General features: G+C 36.9%; 2 protein-coding genes and 1 long non-coding RNA gene across 13 annotated transcripts; 1 reads left to right on the top strand and 2 right to left on the bottom strand.

Moving 5' to 3' along the window:
• Nucleotides 1–4,512: 4,512 nt before the first annotated feature.
• LOC103999727 (MYB-like transcription factor EOBII) lies at nucleotides 4,513–5,817 on the bottom strand. The gene is made up of 3 exons (XM_009421562.3): nucleotides 5,626–5,817; nucleotides 5,399–5,528; nucleotides 4,513–4,940 (listed from the first exon to the last, which is right to left on the bottom strand). Exons 1-3 carry the CDS (start codon nucleotides 5,759–5,761, stop codon nucleotides 4,616–4,618), a joined length of 591 nt encoding a protein of 196 aa, XP_009419837.2. The 5' UTR covers nucleotides 5,762–5,817; the 3' UTR covers nucleotides 4,513–4,615.
• Nucleotides 5,818–8,285: 2,468 nt separating this feature from the next.
• LOC103999746 (uncharacterized) lies at nucleotides 8,286–16,633 on the top strand. 9 transcript variants are annotated; one of them, XR_010514455.1, is made up of 8 exons: nucleotides 8,286–8,707; nucleotides 10,921–11,038; nucleotides 11,599–13,384; nucleotides 13,674–13,902; nucleotides 14,336–14,604; nucleotides 14,774–14,865; nucleotides 14,981–15,179; nucleotides 15,780–16,633. It is a non-coding gene; the product is annotated as an uncharacterized LOC103999746 (long non-coding RNA). The 9 variants fall into 9 exon arrangements; XR_010514457.1 differs by lacking the exons at nucleotides 10,921–11,038; nucleotides 15,780–16,633 and adding exons at nucleotides 9,879–9,991; nucleotides 15,302–15,773; XR_010514458.1 differs by lacking the exons at nucleotides 10,921–11,038; nucleotides 15,780–16,633 and adding exons at nucleotides 9,833–9,991; nucleotides 15,302–15,773.
• LOC135676844 (polygalacturonase At1g48100-like) lies at nucleotides 10,573–14,227 on the bottom strand. Of its 3 annotated transcripts, none has more exons than XM_065188498.1 (7): nucleotides 13,792–14,226; nucleotides 13,231–13,362; nucleotides 12,475–12,687; nucleotides 12,206–12,250; nucleotides 11,898–12,105; nucleotides 11,261–11,451; nucleotides 10,573–11,021 (listed from the first exon to the last, which is right to left on the bottom strand). In XM_065188498.1, the coding sequence occupies exons 1-7, from the start codon at nucleotides 14,095–14,097 to the stop codon at nucleotides 10,629–10,631; spliced, it is 1,488 nt and encodes a 495-aa protein (XP_065044570.1). In that variant the 5' UTR covers nucleotides 14,098–14,226; the 3' UTR covers nucleotides 10,573–10,628. The 3 variants fall into 3 exon arrangements, with proteins under 3 accessions (XP_065044570.1, XP_065044555.1, XP_065044563.1); XM_065188483.1 differs by having other exon boundaries at nucleotides 12,523–12,687; nucleotides 13,792–14,224; XM_065188491.1 differs by lacking the exon at nucleotides 12,475–12,687 and having other exon boundaries at nucleotides 13,792–14,227.
• Nucleotides 16,634–21,248: the final 4,615 nt, after the last annotated feature.

Here is a 21,248-nt window from a genome sequence, read left to right as displayed (position 1 = left end):
ATTGATGTTTGTACTATGCAAACTAGAACTCTTGGAGGTGCTCTTTATTTTGTTACTTTTATTGACTATTCTAGAAAAGTGTGAGCTTTTGCTTTGAAATCTAAAGACCAAGTACTCGATATTTTCAAGGAGTTTCATTTCAGTATTGAAAGAGAGACTAGCAGAAAACTAAAGTGCATTCGATCAGATAATGGTGGTGAGTACAGGGGTCATTTTGAGAATTATTGCAGGTTTCATGGTATCAGGCTTGAGAAAACAGTTCCTAAAACTCCTTAACAGAATGGTGTGGCAGAAAGGATGAACAAAACCATTGAAGAAAGGATTATGTGCATGCTTTCCTACGCCAAGTTACAAAAGTCATTTTGGGGGGAGGTTATGAGAACTACAATTGATATGATAAATCTTTCTCTATCAGTTCCTCTGAAAGGTGATGTTCCAGAGAGAGTATGGAGAGGAAAAGATATATCTTATAATCATTTAAGAGTCTTTGGGTGTAAAGCATTTGTTCATATTCCCAAAGATGAGAGGTTCAAGCTTGATAGCAAAGCAAAAGCATGAATCTTCTTGGGATATGGTCATGAAGAGTTTGGGTACAGATTATGGGATCCAGTGAATAAGAAGATTATTAGAAGTAAAGATGTTGTGTTTCTTGAAGACCAATTGTTTGATGATGATGATGATAATATTGAGAAGCCAAAAACCTTTGTTTATATTCCTTGGAGTTTGGGTCCAGTTCCTTCACTTGTAGTTCATGATGATCATGGGGAAGATGGACAAGAAGATTGTGGTGAGAATACCAGTGATGATCCACCTACAGTTGATGATGCTGAACCAACTGAACAAGCACCTCCACCACCAGTTGAGATTCCATTGAGAAGATCCACTAGAGAGCGACAACCATCTACCAGATATCCTTCACATGAGTATGTTATGCTTACTGACGGGGGAGAGCCAGAAACTTCCCAAGAAGCTATTCTACATGAGAATAAGAGTGAGTGGGTTAAAGTCATGTAAGAAGAGATGAGATTCTTGCTTGAGAACCACACCTATGACTTGGTAAAATTGCCTAAAGAGAAGAAAGCTCTCAAGAATTAGTAGGTTTACAAATTGAAGACTAAAAACAATAGCTCACAACAAAGATATAAGGCACGACTAGTTGTGAAATGATTCAGTCAAAAGAAATATATTGACTTGTGAAAATGTCCTCTATCCGAGTTATTCTTGGTTTGGCTACCCGTTTAAATTTAGAAGTTGAGCAACTTGATGTAAAAACAGCATTTCTTCATGGTGACTTAGAAGAAGAAATTTACATGGAACAACCAGAAGGTTTCAAAGTCAAGGGAAAAGAAAATATGGTGTGTAAGCTTAGGAAAAGCTTACATGGACTCAAACAGGCACCTAAACAGTGGTATAAGAAGTTTGATTCCTTTTTGATGAGCCAAGGGTATGATAGAACCACATTTGATCATTGTGTGTTTATGAAGAAATTTTCAGATAATGATTTTATTATTTTACTGCTATATGTTGATGATATGCTGATTGTTGGTCATGATGTTGGAAAAATTGGAAAGCTTAAAAAAGAGCTAAGTAAGTCTTTTGCCATGAAAGACTTGGGATCGGTGAAACAAATACTTGACATAAAGATTCTTCGTGATAGGAAGAAAAGCTATTGATTCCAGGAAGTCCACTTCGAGATTCTTGATGACATTTATAGGGGGAGCAATCTCTTGGCAGTGTAAGTTATAGAAGTGTGTTGCTCTGTCAACCACAGAAGCAGAATACATAGCAATTACTGAAGCCTGCAAGGAAACTTTATGGATGAAATAGTTTCTACAGGAATTGGGCTTGAAACAGGAAGGATATACTATTTACTGTGACAGTCAGAGTGTCATTCACCTCTTCAAGAATTTAACATACCATTCTAGATCCAAGCATATTAATGTGAGATATCACTAGATTCGCGATGTGCTTGAGTTGAAAGAATTATAGTTGGAAAAAGTGCATACCAATGAGAATAGTTCATATATGTTGACAAAGTCATTGCCAAGCTTGAAACATGTAGGCAAAGAGCGGGCTTAGTACAGCCCACCATATGAGCTGGAGGGGGAGAATTATTGGGTTGAGTCCATAGGTAGGCTTGGACAATTTGAGTCATAAGCCCAAATCAATAATTAAGAAAGAAAGGGTAAAATTAGAGAGGTGCAGCGAGCTACGACGCATAGAGAGAAAAGAAGAGAGAGAGAAAGTAAGGTTTATGAGTTTTCTACTTGACGATCGGTGGCCAAACGTCGTCGGTTTTGGCCCAAATTTTATATGGAGAATCCTTGTAGCAAATTCTATGATCCTAATGGTGTTGATCTACAGTTTACCCTCTCTAAGGTACTTTCCTACTATATCCACTTTGTGAGACCTAAAATTCTCGTACGAGGAGATCCATCCTATCCTATGAAGATATGCTGTTCTTGAGCTAAGATTTATGATCTTGATGTTATTGTGATCCTCTGATTATTCTAGAGAAGACTTATTATAAACCTGTTATCATTACTATTGATAGTGGAAGTTTGAGATGGACTACGGTCCCGCACGTTGAGTTTTTTACGTTAAAAGATTTGGTCTCACTATATGATTGATTTTTTCTCTATTATTTATGCTGTACTGATTGATATTTTCATTTGGATATCTTGATATTTTAACGAGAAACTTATTTTGATTAAAAAAAGGAAAAAAAATATTTCGCTTTTAAAAATATATCTACCCAAAAGATAAAACATCAAAAAGCATATTATACACCGTAACCAAGCAAAACATCTTCCTATATAAAATACTTCCTCTCGAGACATAAGCATCGAAGTTTTCGATGTGCTATAACTGATGAAACATCATTTGCTCATCGCATTAAAGTTCCCAATGATTACAAAGGGAAAAGAACATATCTTATACTACGCATCCACAGCATTCTCTATCTTTTTTTATATGAGCAAAAATCGTTAAGTTTGTAAGGTGAATATTATATTCCAACATAGACAAACATTATCCTAAGATGCACATTATGATGACATCTGTAGTCACTATTCCTTCATTAAGGCACTTAATCTTCTACAATACCATTATAAGATAAATGTTATAAAAGAAAACTTATCAACTATGTTATCTTTTAACTCTTAGTACTCGGAACTCATAAGACTTCCTCAAATCTTTTTCGTCTGACATAAAAGCAAATATATTTATTTGAGTTTCAAAAAGGTATTATCGAGTACACCTACGATATTAATATTTCAGAACATACTTGGATAAAGATTAAATGATTGAATTCTTCTCGCTAGAGAGATTACCTTCAACAAAGTGATCTCGGTGGCAGACGTCTACCTTACTCAAGCATCATCCATAGTTGGGCTGCATGCTTAGTCTTCCGTATCTAACTTTACATCAAAACCAAGTCTTTTTTTCTAATTTCAAATACCACAAAATTTAGAAATGGATGTGAGGTCGACTTTATCATATTGAGTTGAGGGCAAAAAGTTTTTAGTACTCATTGATTTAAGTATGTCCTAATCAACTTTAAGTGTGTAGTAAAGACGAAGTGATTAAATCAATTTTACTAGTCTCGGTTTCAAGAGTACAATTAAGTTGACTCTTACGAGCTGATATTTTTTGGGTGTCTTATGAATTAAGCAATTTTAATTACATCGGTGTATGATATATCTGATATTTGAATAAGATGTTTATTGGTCTGGAACCTATATCCGTTCAACAGTGTTCAGCTGTTAAAAAGATGCATGAACTCAAAGACAAACTCGCTCCAATACCAAACCAGTCCCTTTTCTTCTCGTGTCCTGTTCTTATCCTCTCTCTCTCTCTCTCTCTCTCTCTCTCTCTCTCTCTTCCCAAAACCATCCCTTTCATCCACCGAAATGGCGGAGATACTTTATCCCTTTAGGTTAAGAAAACGTGAGAATACAACATGAGGCCGATGTGGTACTACCACTGCATGCTCACGCGACACTTCTCAATAACACAGGACAATGACACTTCATGGCCACCTTCCTCTCCATCTCAAAGGAAAGGGATGCCAAACCCTACCCTAATTGCACAAATAGGGCATGTGCCACCCCCATCCCCCACCACTTCTTGTGGCCATGACACCTCCATCTCGACCTCACCCAACGAATCAAATCCCTCATTTCTGGCTCCCGTTATACATCTTCATCCATCCATCCATCTCCTCCTCGCACGTGATCCATTAGGCCGGTCGGTCGGCGCATCTTCCATGGATTACCTAACTGTTAGGCTCATGTCCATCTTGTTCATTCACTTGGCCATGCCCAGAAATGGCAGGCCCTTGAAGGTGTCTTCAGATATGCTCGAGTTGTCTAGGGTCAGTGGTGGTAAAAGGTTGTGCATAGAGAGCAGTCGTCGACTTGTTCACGTGCATGGATCCATGGTGACTGTTAAGATCAAACCACAGTAGCTCAACAAGAGGATTAACTAAGCTTCAACATGTTTATTGTGCTGCAATCATCATATATACTTTGTTCATCAACTAGTACGATATGCGAGAGAGAATGAGTTTAAGCTCATCCGTTTCTTATCGGTACAGATGGAGGATTTGGATGGACTAATCGCCATTGAGAGATGGCATGGACCAGAAGTCGTCCACGGTCCAGAAGTTATCACTGGACTCGGTGGAGAACTCAGAGATCATGCCGTCAGGGTTTGCAGTCTGCTGCTCGTCATGCATGTGGGTGTAAGCACCGGGTTGAGCACCTTCATCGGTGGTGGTGTTGACCTGTGTTGTGCTGGTGCTGGCTTCATCAGTGAGCATCACGTTCTGGACGCCGAATGGCTCGCCGTGCTTCAGCTTCTTCTGTATTCTGGTCCTCCAAAAGTTCTTTATCTCGTTGTCCGTCCTCCCCGGTAGCTGCCTCGCAATTTTCGACCACCTCATGTCCAAAACCATCAAAATATAACAAGTTGCAGATCTCGGATAATTGGATCTCTCTTTTACTTCTGTTCAAAACCTTAAGGTTGCATATTACTTCATCGCATGAATGATTTACTATAAAAAAGGAGACCTATCAGCTTCCACATCATCTATCAGATCAAGTGAAACGTAGAGAGAGAGAGAGAGAGAGAGAGAGAGAGAGAGGTATTCCATGCACGTGTTTCATTTCAGAGATCGGAGTCGATGATGACTTGGGATTAGGACCACACATCAATGGCCTCGTGCTCATGGAAACCCTACTTGTGGCTCTCCTGCAAGGGACTGGAGATCCAGTGGGAAGGAGAGAGCACGATGACCACTCGTATGTTTCCACAGTCTTCTCTAGCTTAGTGTTTATTTAGGTCAGAGCCATTCATGGTTTAACCTTCGTTCTCCATGTCAAAAGGTTGACCTCACCTGTTTCCCCACCTCGCATGGAGCTCCATGATCAGGTGCTGCTCCTCGGGGGTGATGTTGCCCCGCCGTACGTCGGGGCGGAGGTAGTTCAGCCAGCGCAGCCGGCAGCTCTTCCCGGTGCGGTTCAGACCTTGACAGGAAGCCATTAGCGGAGCAAGAAGCCATGCAGGGAGGAGAAGATGGACGCATGATATGTATATATATTATAGATATACGTATAGATATACCTGCAGAACGAGCGATGTTGTTCCACACACCCTCGCCATGGTTGGTGATGTAGTTGATGAGGATGAGGTCTTCCTCCATCGTCCATGGGCCTTTCCTCACTTCAGCCCCCTGGCTGCTGCTTATCCTCTTGTCCATGTTCCCTTCCTCCACCAGGAAGGTGGGAACAAAGAGAAAGAGAGACAGAGAGGGGACGAGACACGGCAATGAGGAGGGAGGAAGTTGTTGTGGGTTTTATAGAGGCTATGAACAGCTTCTACTCCCTGAGAGGTTTATTATCGTCTGTGATGCCTAACTCATAACCAAGAATTAAGCTCCAAAGCTGCTTATCGTTCCCTGTAATCCACTAGAAGTCAACAACGCAAACACCTCTCTCTCTATCTCCATATAGGAAGAAGATTTCTCACGTAATAAAAGTGGAATTAATAGTACATTGAATTCGGTCGTCCAGTTTCTGAGAAATATCTCTCAGTTTGGAGGCTGTCGCAATTGCTGAGCAGATTCCTTGGAGTCGATTACTTTGTGTCGACTGTGAGACGTCGCAGAGGCCGTAGGATCAGTTCTCTACGTAGACCAAGTATTGCTGTTCACGTGTGAGGGTCGCTGAGTGAGCCTGCAAACACCTTTTGGTGCTCATAAGCTTCATCAGGTGGATGACAAAAGAACAGCCGCTGCATGCATGATTGGATTGATGCAATGGCTTTCTTTTCTTCTTACTGCTCCATGTCATCAAACAAGGACAGAAATATTTGCATACATGATGCATGCTACTCTCTAGAACAGCATGCAGACTTAAGATCTGGAGCACTGTCGAGTGGATTTTCCTATCTGAAGGACTGTACATTTGTACTAAAACATCAATTCATGTCTTATATTTTATGCATATTCACTCACAAACTAATTAAACAGCACAAGAAAATGTCGAAGAAAATTCTATCAATTAGAATTTTCCGAAGTGATAACAGGACTTGGATTCGTAAAGAATTTTTAGTGAGTCATGAAGGTTTAATTTGGTGATAAAAATGCATTAATGTTCATCATCAACAGGACTTTTCTTCAGCAACTTGCAAGGATTGGAATGTGAGTAGGTGAATTCCAAGTTGGATCAGCATATATATATGTAGGAGGGAGGCTGTCACCTACACCTTCTACCTTACTTATTTGGCTTGATCAAACTCAAATCTCAACTATAAAATCATCATGACTAGACTCATCAGTTTCATTTGTAGGTTTGGAAGAATTGATGCAGTACCTAATAAATAGCCAAGAGATTAACTCCATATCGACAAGTAAACTGAAAATTTTTGAGAAATTGCAAACAATACTTTAGTTTCTGATTCAACTCCTTATCTTTTCTGATTCAATGAGTTACAAAACCCTTCAAGAAATTCCTCATTTGGCTCAGCAATTAGGTTGGGTAGAAAACTACTCATAGCCTAACCTACTTATCATCCTAATATTAAGGGCTAATTACATATTACCCTCTATATTTAGATCCTATTAATATCACGGTCTCTATGCTTAAAAATCTATATTGAGATCTCTATAATTTTAAAAGTTAAATAAATAATCTAATTTGCCGTAAAGTCATCAGTTGTATTGATGAAAAATACAACACGTCACAAAAATATAATTTCAATATCCCTTTTATTTTTAATATGTGAGATGTTAAAATTTACTTTTTTTTATCGATATAGTCATTAAAATATAGAAAAAATATCAAAATTATTTTTTTGTCTATCACTTTAACATCGATCTAACATGTGGTGCCACGTATTATATTTTTCGTCAATACACGTTAGGACAAATGATATTATTTATTTTATTTTTAAAATTATAAGGATCTCAATATAAATTTTTTATGTATAGAGTTTATAATACTAATAGGATCCAAATACAAGGGATAATCTATAATTAACCCTAACATTGATTGAAGCTCTGTCAATAATTAGAAATCCACATGTATATGTACTTAAGAAGGGTTAGTAAAGCTTGTAGAAATATAGAACAATAACTCGGAAATGAGAAATCTGTTAGTCGATAACCTATGTTTGTGATAGACAATCTGTGGACATAAATCATAGACTACACAAAAAGCTTCACAGATTAAGAGGTAACCATCAAAAAAATGTTTGCACATGCACACATGTGAAGCTATTACTCCATTGAGGGAATATGGACCTCTTTCTTTGGATCGTACTTGATGTCTTCTTTTGTAGCCAATTTAGTTGAGCCACAGGGACATATGGTTCTTTGCATGACAGTGAAGAACGCCTAACACCAATTAATCCGATGTCTTGCTCTGCAAAAGGCAGTGTGTTGCGTGGATGCCTGTGATCAACTACATCGAAGCTTTTACAGTAAGTAGGATTCACAGGATGCCTTCAAATGAACACTATTTATGGCTCTCCTACCAGCAGTATTTATGCCTTCAAATCTAATACTATAATGCTCAAACTCCTTGTTATATATATATATATATATATATACATATATATATATATATACATATATATATATATATATACATATATATATATAGGACAAAACACAAAAGAAGAATTAGGAAAAAACAAAAAATAAAAATCGATTCGACGAACCGTCGTGCCAGAGACGGGAACGGTTGGACTCGGGTTCGGCCGCACGAAGATTACAATACAAACCAACCGCAAAGGAAGGCAACGGCCGCCAGGCTCACCGCCTCACCCGCCCTCCCGGATGCCATCCTCAACCCTGCCCGCACCACGCCGCCCCCTCGCTTCCTCTTCCCCTACCCTGGGAGATCCCTTCTTTGCTTCTCCATCGAAACCCCAATCTTAGCTCGCGGCCCTCTGCCACGGGGTTCTCCACCCAAGCCCAGCGTGATTTCGCCCTGTCCATTGGACGACTTCGCTCGCCGTAGGTCATTCCAACCTACCTATTAATTGACGAGAAATAGGGTCGGTTTCTTAGCTGGTGATTTCTGCTCCGCCGTTAAAGATCGTGGAGTTTCCTGACCCAGGCTTGAATTGAGGGCGAAGAACAAGCGTATCTTAGATGATAATTTGAAGACATTGGTTGAGAAGATGTTTGAAATATCCACCAGTACGTCATTCTTCTCATGATTTTGTCATGTTTGAAAAAACCTAGTTAATTTGCATCACCTATGATCAACATAATCCAGTAAAGTTGATTTCTTTGTGGTTTTAGGTTATCTTGATGATGGACTATTTTGTATATTTGGTTGTAATTTTTGGAGAACATGTGGAAGAATGATAATTTTTTAGCTTTTGTAAATCACTGGTGCCTACTCGTTTAATGTTGGATAAGGTGGTTTAGAACTGATTGAAATAAGAATTATTATGATATGAGATTCATGTTGTTGCCCTGATGATGGATGGGATGTGTAAAGCTCTGAGTGGTGTGTAACAAAGAATGGACATGGCGTTTGTTAATAAACATGACTACAAATTGGAGAAGTTGCACAGCTGATGGGCAATGTGTAGTACCAAATTTTGATTAGTCTCCATATGATCAAATTCAATGCTGACCATGTGGAGAATAGTAACATCTGATACCACTTATTTATGAGTACAAATAACTTAGGTGCATCGTGACCGTGTATACTCTTCTTGCCAGTTGCAATGCCTAGTGGTTCTGATATAATTTTTTTTCCACTTATAAGTGTTGTAAAAAATGAACAATACTACTAACATGCTCAAAATCTTCAAATATTTATCTATGGTACTATTAGATGCCAAATTCTTAAGGATATCTGGACATTGCATGATAACTTAACATTTACTGGTATGAAAGGGGGAGGGAGATGTGTTAACATGTGAGCAATCTTTCAGAGTTTGCACTTAAAAGATATATACATTCTGGTCATCAAACTTCGGGTCTTAACCATGTATACTTGATAAATGAAATTCCCTTAAAGATGCATATTTATTTTCAAGTCAAGTTGAGCAGATGGATAGTGGGTAAAGAACAATGAAAACTTATTTCTATGGTGGTAAATTGAAGTTACTTCTGAGTAGGTTGAAACTACAAACAGCCAAAAACATACACATTTTTGTTTTTGTAATGAATTATTGAACCTAGCTGGCATTTCATAGGTGTATTGTTACTTGTCCAATTAGTGTTGATTGTCCTATCACTTGTATGTAGTGGAAGACTAAAATATTATTTCCTTTCTTTTTTAACTTTTAATTTCCATTTACTTGCTAGGGTAGCTGTATGAACATATGCATGTAACTGTACATCTGTTTTATAGAACGATCTGTGGAGTTTATACAAAATGTCAGATAATTTGATCAAGCAGCCTCTGCTCTTTGGTACTATCATATTTCCCAGACAAGGCTATCTTATTTTGGAACTTATAAACAAGTATGGACTTTCAAGTGTTCTCATTGCATTGCTTGTCATGAGTGCTTCTAGTGAATTCTTGTTTGAGAAATATCTATACTACTTCTGGCAGAACTGATGCATCAAAAACTGTTATGTTTCTTCTGATGAACTAATTCACCTGTGCATAGATTTTTGTTCCGTTAGTTGCTTGGATAAGATTCTGCTTGCCTTGGGAGGTTTTCATCAGTCTTTAGCATCAGAAACTTTAATTTAAGCAGCTCCAGAAATGCTTAGAAACAAAGGCTTAGTGCATTAAGTAAATATTTCTAATGTTTGTCATTCAGCTTATTTCGATAAAATTGAATAGCTAGCACAGCTGCTGCATGTTTCTCAAAATTTGAATCAACATATATAACTAATGATCTGTATATATACCATTAACAATGAACTGAACTTAGCATAACCTATTTCCATATATCAATATATGTGGAGTGCCACTACGGGGAACAACAATGTACATATATTTGCTTATATATGAAAATTATATAAACTCTTGTAGTAATTGTAATGATGTTAACTGGAGAATCTAGATTTTTACTCCTAATGGTGCAAAGGGGTCGTGATAATTAAATGACCACACATGTATTTGCATCAATGATTATTGACCATGGTAGTATCAGCACAAGTCATCATCGGACAAGATAGGTTTGCTTGTTGGTTTTCCATTCTGCAGGCAGACAATTGGAGGAACGGTTGGGGTGTACAGTTCCCCGAAAGCCTGCCAGCAGAAGGGTTCATAAATATGATAATGTTCCTGTAGTGGTTCAAGCTCAACCTCGGTTAGGCTAATGTCTGAACATGGAGAGCTGTCGCTGCAAGCAAAGTGCACTGGTTTTACTGTATAGGTCCCTTTTATGTTCTCATATGCGATGCTGGACAGTGCCACTGCTGATGTCTGGTTCTTGCAGGAGCTTCTGTCACAGTAAAATTGGTCTATGACAACTGGAGTTTGGACCTCTGATACTCTTATGTTTGAGAATTTTATACTCTGGACGGAGCCCGATCCACCCTGTGATAATTTAATAGGTATGCAGATAACCATTAGCACATCCAGGTAGCACAAGGACTCGAAGAATGTAGCTAACAAGGAATTGTATTGGTAGGATAAGAAAATTGTGATTTGATGTTGCTAGTCAACTGTTAATTCTTTGCAGAAGACATCAACCTTGATTTTTATGAATGCCTAACTGAGAAAAATCAGAAGGGTCAAATTTATCATAATTTTTATGGCGCTGCTCAAGCATGTACCTGCCAGGTCTTGATTCTGACACCGGTCATGGTGTTGTGCATATTGACAGCCCTTATTGTTATGTTAGAAACACATGCTTTGGTGTTGTCTCTTCCGAGGCCTCCAATGCTGATCCCGTGGCCTGGGCCACATTCTACACTGTGTATATTGATGTTTGAGCATCCGGTTTGGATGGAGACGCAGTCATCACCTGTATATTAAGAAAGTCAATAGCTGTTACATCGATGAAATGATTGGAATTAACTTATAAGTGAAGTATGATATAAGTGCAAGTTAATTTTGCTTTACTCGAATTCTAAGCACTTTCTTTCTCATTATTTGATTTCTATTCTTTCAGGTGAAGATAAAAAATATTGGGAAGAATCTGGTCTCCCACCAGCGGATAAAACTTAATTTTTTTGGTCACTATTGTATATTGGATAAACATCTAGTGAGATGATGCCTAAGACTAAGAACACTGGAACTTGCATTCTAAGCTGTTTTAAGAACAGGGAAGGCCTAAAAATGTATTAAAAAAATGAAGTCAAGTTGGTCCCCATGATCATTTTGACTCTTCGTATGAGGGTCAACAATCACCAGAATAATCATTTTGTATGTCATCAAACAGGAAATTCCTGAATGGCGTATAGGCTATACCGCAGCTCATGTTGGTATGATGAATCATAACATCTCTAGAATTTTGAAGATGTATGCCATCTGTGTTAAGGCTGCTTCCTGGTGAATTGATTGTCATGTTGAAGACCTGGACGGCTTCACAATTGTCAAACTTGAGGTGGCACTGTGGACTGTTCTGGATTGTGATGCCACTTACTGTGACATTGTAACTCCCATAGAATCTCAGAGCCTGCAGAACAGAATTAGAGAAGAAAAAATATGCAAAGTATTGTTAATCATGTCTTGATATTGCTTTATTGTTAGTGTTGCTGCAAGGCAAGAAATCTTACAGTTGGCTTGATCTGCGGCAGTTTCATACTGAGCTCAGCATTTATCTGTCAAAGGTTTCACCATTAGGAATATCTGATGAATATTATGATTATTATTAGAATGGGATATGAGTCTGAAGGATGAAAGTCAGGAGTTTTTGTTGAATATATATTGTGAGATGGTACTTATTCCTCAAGGTGACAGGAATTACTTTGACAGAAAATGAACCTGGATTGGTTTTTCTTCTCTGGTAAGCAGATAAGAATTCTAGAAATTGGGAACAGTGGGCAGATCTATTCATATATTTATGATGGAGATAGATGTTTATGTGGCTTACTGGATCAACATCAGACTCCATAGTTGTCCACCATACACTGCCTTGCCCTTCTATTGTTCCACTGCCTTGAATTGATATTCCTTGCAGCTTTGAGAACTCAATCCACCACAGTAGCCCAGAACCCCACCTTTTGGCATCAGTTGGAGCAATGATCATTCCATCCAGCTGCAAGAGAGTTCAGTTCTTCATGTGTGTTTCATTTTCTACAGAGCATATCAGTTTTCTCCTTTTGTTTGGACCCTGCTGCTAAACTTAGTTAAACCTTTTCTGTGGAGGAAGGAATAACTTAAATTAAACCTGTTTATTCATTACCAATAGTTCCGATGGTTCTTATCACAGGTTTGCTTATGTAAGAGGTAGCTGCTGTTGCTGTGGGGGTTTCATGGCTCATACCCATCCAATCTATCAATAACAAATTCTTGTCAAATTATACAAATGTATCTAAACTGGTTAACACTAGGATCTAATGTGATAACTATCTGATTCTGGATACCTGTCTTGGTTCCTTGAACCCATGTATTAAATCTTTTAAGTTGTGGTCAGGCACAACCTGGACCTACACAATGGATCATGATGAAACCTACTTGCCAATATAGTGACCAATTGTTTCTAGCAAACTGTAGTACACAAGTATCCTATTTAGTTGTTTTTTCTTGTCAGTTATTTGTTTTGAGGATTTTGTTTTCAGGATTGAGCTGCGTGATATACCTGGAGAGCAATGTTGGTCTGACAATAAGGTCCAGAGAAGGAGATAGGGCCTACAAGGAATTCAAATTCTGCTGGAACAACCACAGTTGACCCTTCCACCTTGCAAGCAGCAGCCCATGCAGCCTGGAAGGCCTGCATTTGTTCATGAAGTCAGGTATATGAGCATCAACTTTTTCCACCATTTCTTCTGTTTACATGCTGTATATATTCACCAGCTTCTGCAATTTAGAAGTACGATATATGCACTTGAAATTTTCTTTTAGGTGAATGAGACAAAAAAAGAGGATGTTTCTAACTCTTGCTTTGGAACTTTTGCTGGTTTAGTTATGGCTTTATTGCTTTTCCCCACCGAGGGAAAACTAGTTGGCATATTGTCAATACCTTGCAAAGAGAAACATATCCTTATTAACTTAACATGTAGATGTGTTGTATTGTGTTTGTAGGTGTTAAATGTGATAAAATGCCAATCAAGGAGAGCCATGCTGGTTTGTAATGGTCAGCAATGTGGATTGGTTTCAGCTAATACCAACAAGGATACGAGGAGAAGGTAACAATGGCTACCTCGGTGTCATCTGCGATGCCATCTCCCTTTGCTCCGAAATCGAGCACATTGAACATGGCTGTCTTCATCGGATACTCTGTTATCGGGTTTGGGCTCAGAGTTGCACTCAGGTAATCTCCTCTTCCTCCGCTGCCATGGTTGTCGCTACCACCATTTTTTACCTTCTTTCTAGCCAAGGAGGAAGAGGGAGGCTTTTGTTTCCTCCAACGCCTTCCTTTCCTCCCCTCACAAGCATCAAAATTTGAGCACATCACAAGAATGACAAGGAGAATCAGCCCAAAGCATTTCAGTCTAAAGTCCCTCATCTTTACGTTTTGTGTGAGAGAGGAGGGAAGGCTGGGTTTAAATAGCCACAAGCCCTTTTCCTCTCTCGTGACTCTTTCCTCTCCACCTACTGCTACGTAACAATAGAGAAGTCTGAAAGGCAAGGAATTCAAAATGTCCTACGCAAACAGTCACATTCTTGTCACTCAAACCTTTTGCAAACATAATATTTTGTTTCTGGGGGAATCACACGCTCATATATCTTGTGACAATCAGCAGGGACAACACTACCCTAACAGCTTGCTGCAAGCTAGTCCAGGAGTTCTGCAGCCTCTGCTACATGCACATCAACTCGTAACAGTGACATGAAAGATTACAATTCCACGAAAACTCCATCACAGAGGAGAGGGTTTCTGTAAGTGTGTTTCTTCCTGATGCATGCAAAGGCCGAAGTAGGGCACATGAGTGGGGCAATGACAACAGCAGCTGCTCCTGATCACATGCAGCTGATCACGGGCGGGAGGATACTGCTTTGTCCACTCTGGGAGGTAACTATCTTGTCATTTTATTTAAGCAATTATTTGTATATTATATTAGTTATAATCCGAACTCGAATACCAGATAGATTAAACCTTGGAAAATAATACTCAGAAGTTGCTGTTGGTGATAAGGAAAGATTTATATGCTAATGAAAGTTGTGCTGATGTGAAACTATAGTCAGGTTGATCCATTAGTAGCAATCTGTACCTACGCTAGCAATCTGTGCAATCATGGAGGATGACAGAATACATACTCAAACATCAGAACAGGTGCGGCTTGTTGTCTTATGTGAACTTAATTTATTGCCTTGAACTACTTTAGTTGAGTTTAAATCTCCATTAGAGAGTCAACCTTAATTTCTTAATGTCATACACCATTTCCCAGTGTGCCCTGTAGAAAGATTCATGGCTCCCAGAGTTCTAATGCACATGCTACTTGGATCAGAAGGCATCCAACAATAGTTCACTTTCCCCAAAAGAAACCCTAAACATTGAAGAAGAGCCAGGAGTCACACAGATCATTCTGGAACAGCTTCAAGAAATAGCAACCACAACAGTTCTAACCAGGAAAAGAATAAGAAATGGTGAGTCCTTGTCTTCTCTGGAGCATGTGACCCTTGATCTGGGGCTCCCACTGCATCATTTACATTGTTCTCTTCTCGGCGGTGTCATGGAACTGATGGCCTTCATTTGCTTGCAATCACAGGCTGCCGTCATAACAAAGCTAAAACAAAGAAAAATATGTTGCTTCGTGGTGACCCTGCTGCCACACATACAATGCATGTTAGGGTTTTTATTCGGTGTACTGCATGCACGTGAACTTGGGGCTTCATTTCATGCTACCAACCTAAATCTTCCCTGCCCCAGCTTCATGGATTCTTGTGTGGATTGGATCTACCACATCAATAGCAGTGAGATCAGTGAATGCAAGTGGGGGGGGGGGGGGGGGGAAGCCACGTTTCTTTCTTATCCTTGATGGGTCCCACTGATGACATTATCATCGGTAATAAAAGCATAAATCATGTTTGTATTCAGACGAGATGAGCCTAAACATGGATGGATACTGATTTATCCATCCTGGGTATGGATCCACTCCGACGCAAAGATTCAATCCTGTGTGCCACAACAATCCATCCTTGAGACGAGTGCCATGGTACTGACTTGATCTTACATGCTCTTGTTAGGTTAATCTGCAGCTCAAGTGAGGACTGTGCCAAGGACTGTCAGTTGTACTTCATCACCTGCAGCAAAATGGTTCCATTCTGATATTTATGTGGGCGATACACTGAGATCACCTTCTTTTCTGATTGAAGCTTCACGATAGAAAACAATCAAAGTCTGCTGCCCTGGGCAAGTAAGTGAACAACTAAGCCATGGGCTCCATTCTGCTATTTCTGTGGGCGATAAGCTGAGAGCACCTTTTCTGATTGAAGCTTCGTGGCTGAAAACAATCCAAGTCTGCTGTCCAAGGCAAGTGAATACCTAAGCCATGCTTTTAGTGTGGTCTGCACTCTTGTGACCCACAGTACATACATGCATTGCAGTTCTTCATCTCACCCTGTTCAAAAGATGATCAGAACAGATTGAAAGAAACAATGGCCTTGACCCATCAGAGCGAGAGTAAAATAAAATAATTTAGACAAAAGAAAAGATATCTCAAATATATTCACTAAAAACTTGACACAATTTACTTATTTTAATAATAATAATAATAATATCATAAGTTTTAATTATTTAAAGTCGACTATATGAATCTTTTATCATGTTACTGAGAAAAAAGAATACAAAACATAACTATATACAGTCTAAGGATAGACTCTGAAGACAATATATCATATTTAATCTCTTATGAGGTAAAATTTAAATTGGACTCTTCCTGGGTACTGAATTTTAATTTAACTTGTCTTTTATGTGAGATATTTGAAAATTTCAACTTTTAGGGGTTTTGTAAAGATATTCGGTACTTGTTCATTTGTTTTTGCATGAAGTAGCTTCACATCTTTATGCTGCTTTCTTATAAAATAAAAGATTATGTCAATATGCTTGGATCTCTCATGATAGATTAGATTTTTAGCCAAAAAAATAGTTGACATATTATTAACATAAATTTTGGTTGATTTCTTCTGTGACACATGAGATTCTTGTATTAGTCTTCTTACCTAAACTACATGACAAACACAAGAAGATATTGTTATATATCTTGCTTCACAAATTGATTGAGCAACTATAGGTTATTTTTTAGAAAACCCTGGTAATTCTTCCATATCGGGAGTCTATATGTATCTCATTCACCTTTGTAGAGCATGATGTGTCGTGAAAAGGGATTATGTTGACACAGATTGTTTTCTGAGGCCAAATACCATTCTTACCTTACTATCTGGTTCGACTCTAGATGTGTAGTGAAAAGGGTTGTGCATGTTCCTGATGGGTTTACATTGGTTGATGTCAAATCTGTATTTGCTTGCTGAAACCAGAATCAGGCAGTAGAACATTTGAGTTGGTTTCAGAATGTTCAGTGCATCCATGGTTCTCAACCTAAGAACCGAGTTGGAAAGAGAGACGAAGTGTCATCAAGAAGTATTGTGCCAGAATGTGGCAACGGAATACACATACAAGTGAAAAGCTGTGAGTGTGAGCATGCAATCGAGTATTAAATAGACTGTGAACCTCTTGCTAACGCATTTAGCTTCTTATTCTATTTATCTGATGCATGAGCTTAGCATAAGATAGGCATGGATTGCAAATTGACTTCAATAAATAATGTGTTTGGCTTGAATCCTCACCAAGAAGATCAAGTTAACTCCTAGTCTTTTTAACTATGTGATTAGAAACACCACTTGATGTGGAAAGTAATCAAAGCTGGACCGGGTTGAGCGTTGCATTGATCTTGCAATCCTCAAGCCGGTTCGAGTCGATTTGGTATCGATTAGATTTGGCCCGTTTACAACTGGTTTCGAAAGCCCATGACCTAAACTATTTGGTTTTTAGGTAGCTATTCTCTCTCTCTCTCTCCCTCTCCTTTATTATATTATTATGGTTTCCCTTTCAATGGTGACATAATTAAAAGCCCTATCTTTGCATATCGGACACACTAACAATTTGGAAATCAGTACATGGTAATAGGTTTAAGCTTGTATGATATGCTACTTATTTGTTTCTATAAGGAAAAAAAATATGTTGCCAAATTTACTGTACCAAACACAGATGATTTATTACCACCACCTAAGGTTGAATCGATCGAGTTTATAGGGTTGGAAAACATTTTTGATGTGGTAGGATAATTGTTATCAAATGTTGTAATATGGAACTCATGTGTATATTACTCGAGAGTTTCCAACTTAAATTCTTCTAAAAATTAAAATAAATAATAATAATAATAATAATAATAATATAATTAGATAAAAAAATATTTTTAATTATTTTACAAGCGTCAGTCAAATGTTTATTTGGCGAAAATAACTAGACCAAAATGATACCGAATGAATAATACATGCCACAAACTAGATTAAGCATTTATATCATAGTGATACCATAATCCATAAAGAGAATATGATATTTTATTGAAAAACTTATTAGATTTTTATCGGATGATGTTTTTACAATTAAATTTTACCATGGGATACATTTTTTTATTAAAAAAAATTGATAATGCCCTAGATTTTGGTCAAGTCACTTCTGATTGGGTCACTTCGGATCAGATCGGGTTAGGCTTTGTTGGCAACAGATTGGGTGGAAACTTTATTGGGTCGGATCTGCCAGCTTAAATGAAAAAGGGGCAGGCAGATAACGGGTTACACCGATAGATAAAGAGTATAAGTGTAGGCAACAACGATAAGGTGTTTTCAGACTATTTGTAGTCGACAGTGGTTTTGTGAATGACAATTTCTCTCTAGTAAGCAATAGAGCATTCCTTTCTTCTTCTCCTAAACAAGCAGTGATTGTAACCTTCGATGACAGTGAGTTAGTCCTCTTCGACGACTGCTTCCCTCCCTCTACGGTTTGTAGTCTTCGAGAACCCTCGATAGTAACATGTTCTTCTAGAGTTTCCATCATGTTTTAATATAAACTTTGAGGTGCTTTGATTGGTCGATGATGATATAATATCTCTAAAATAGTATAGAATCAGGAATCAGCCTACTATGATTGGTTGGAGAAAGTATTTTTCTGCTCCAAACTTACTTTGGACTTAAATGTAGTTGATCATCATGGTGGTTCACAATATATCGTTGATCCTCCTAAATTAAAAATGAGATATATACTTAAATTTGTTGATAGAGTTGGACTATGCAGTTTAGAGATAGTTTGGCCTTATATTAAGTCAAAATCTTTTGCAATTTGGTTGACTTCAAAAAATTAGCATGTCAAGTTGAATTTTCTAATTGTGTTGATCTAAAAATGACTTTTATCATCGTTGTGCTACTTGATAATATACAAATGTCAACATTCAATATTATACTTCATAAATGAATATACAAATGTCAACATTATGACCTAACATGAAATCTTTTTTCCTATCATTATAGTGACAAATTTTTTTTAGATGATTCTGATTACCTTTGTCTTATTTATAATATTTACTTTTATATATAAATTAATATCTCATTGTGTAGATCCCTTCGACTCTGAAAACATAGACGAAGGAGTTATAATAGGTTTATATATATATATATATATATATATATATATATATATATATGATTACTTAATAATTTATAATAAATATTATTATGTTATACATAACTAATTAATTATATTTTTTGGTAGATATGAAATTAGTGATACCTCCCTCACCATGTCATATATTGGACAGTGTACAGTTAATAGTCATAGTTACATGGATTATTTTAGACGGTTTCCTTTTAAACCAAGTGGAGGCGGCTACATGATACCTATTTCTCCTAAGTAGTATCATATGGATATATTTACGAAGACTCTAATTAATTATATAATGTATATTTCTAATATTATGACATAACGATATATCCATTTTAGTATTTTGAAAACCTAAAGTGAGGGTTGCATTTTTTGGTTTGTCAATCTCTCAACTAAGTTTGGCCCAATTCATGTTCCAAATCATGAATAGTTTTTTTTATTATATAAATAAAAAATACTTTATAAAAGAGTTGTTAAATAGATAAAATATAGAAGATCTCACGTGTAAGTTGGTTTTAGGTGATGATAGTATCATCATCGTCGACTTTTATCAATTGTATAGTTTGTGTATTTTTATTTATATTTTAGTTTAGAGTTCATTTAAAGATATGTACATATGTTTTATAATTTTGTCTATGCTTATTATGTAAGTATATCAAATGCATACTTCGATTCCTACTGAAGAGGCTTCTAATGCCAATTGATAATATCATTGAGGTATAATATTTTAATATTTTATATTTATATCTTTAAAATATGATACTTTATTTATTATATTATTTTATTTATGGATACATATATAGGTACAACAAAAATACGCCAAGTGTCAAAAGCTTGAAATCAAAAGATTACATCCTTCAAGATAAAATAGACTTGGCCATACATAGATAATTTTTATTTCAAAATTCTTCTTTATAATATTCTTGCAAAACTTTTTTTAAACTCTAAAATATCTTTAAATACCTATAAAACATGAATAAATTATGTGTCAAATATCATAAATAAATTATTATATTAAACAGTATCATATCAACAAATTATAGATTTGATAAATTTTTACTTATCCAACAATATATAGCTCATCGATGATAAGTTCATCTTCATTTGGATATGGAGTTAAAAGATTAAGGCTTCTATAACTCTTTCCTCATAGAGATTTTTATACATATCTAGATTAAAATCGATAAGCTCATCGACAATAGCATGGACATCATGTATATTATGATATATATCTTCCTTAACTTTTTTGTTGTTCTTTAATCAATCCATTCTTGTTCAAATATCTTATAACTATCTTCATTGTCATCGATTATAAATGTCTCATTCAAATCAAAATTATAAGTTTGAGATTGTGCAATTTGCTCTTGTAACTCATGATTGTTTCCAAAAAGTTTGATGTTTAAAGTGGTGTAGAAGTAGATTTTTCAACTTGACCTACCTAGTATTGTCTAGTATTAGATGACTACTTTTCAAAAGTATTTCTAATTTCCAAGTATCGACAATGGTTATATTTCTTTGAAACTGTCCATCTTATCTAAAGTGTTAAATATTTTAGTATTTAAATGACATTAGAAATTGATAATTCTAAGTTATTAGGTATGAAACAAAGATGTATTTATCGAATATTATATATTTTTTACTTACTTTGACGAACGTCACATTGAGATATCAACTTTTGTTGTTGTAACGATGATTTGCTGATGCAGCAGACGCTTCAAATGCGTTGCCATGAATCAATTGAATCAAATCAATTGAATCGAATCGGGTAGCTAAAATTTGCTCGAACTAATTCACCTCAAAATAAATCGAGTCAAAGATAATCAATATACATGCCATGCACATACCAATGAAATCTCTCTGTTTGTTCCTTATTACACATTATTTTTAGTGTTAAAGTGGCGATGATCAAGCCATGTGCACGCATCTTAAAGCGTGGTTGAGAACAGTAGGTCGGGAGTTGATACGGAGGGGACGACTTAAAAGACTAAATCTGTGCTCGA

This window comes from Musa acuminata, chromosome BXJ1-1 (assembly GCF_036884655.1).
Source record: "Musa acuminata AAA Group cultivar baxijiao chromosome BXJ1-1, Cavendish_Baxijiao_AAA, whole genome shotgun sequence".
In the NCBI taxonomy this organism is placed as follows: Eukaryota; Viridiplantae; Streptophyta; class Magnoliopsida; order Zingiberales; family Musaceae; genus Musa; species Musa acuminata.
Note: the sequence above shows the minus strand (reverse complement) of the source record. Positions and strands in the feature narration are given on the sequence as shown.

Excerpts from the sequence above, each read along its gene's own strand:
- LOC135676844 (XM_065188498.1), bottom strand. The coding sequence starts at position 14,097 with ATGAGGGACTTTAGACTGAAATGCTTTGGGCTGATTCTCCTTGTCATT. Across the intron at positions 12,251-12,474 it reads ATAAATATATGAATAGATCT|ATAAATGCTGAGCTCAGTAT; the intron begins GCCCACTGTTCC and ends AACCTTTGACAG. Across the intron at positions 11,452-11,897 it reads TCATACCAACATGAGCTGCG|GTGATGACTGCGTCTCCATC; the intron begins GTATAGCCTATA and ends CTTAATATACAG.
- LOC103999727 (XM_009421562.3), bottom strand. The coding sequence starts at position 5,761 with ATGGACAAGAGGATAAGCAGCAGCCAGGGGGCTGAAGTGAGGAAAGGC. Across the intron at positions 5,529-5,625 it reads CAACATCGCTCGTTCTGCAG|GTCTGAACCGCACCGGGAAG; the intron begins GTATATCTATAC and ends CTTCCTGTCAAG. Across the intron at positions 4,941-5,398 it reads CATGCGAGGTGGGGAAACAG|GTGGTCGAAAATTGCGAGGC; the intron begins GTGAGGTCAACC and ends TTTGGACATGAG.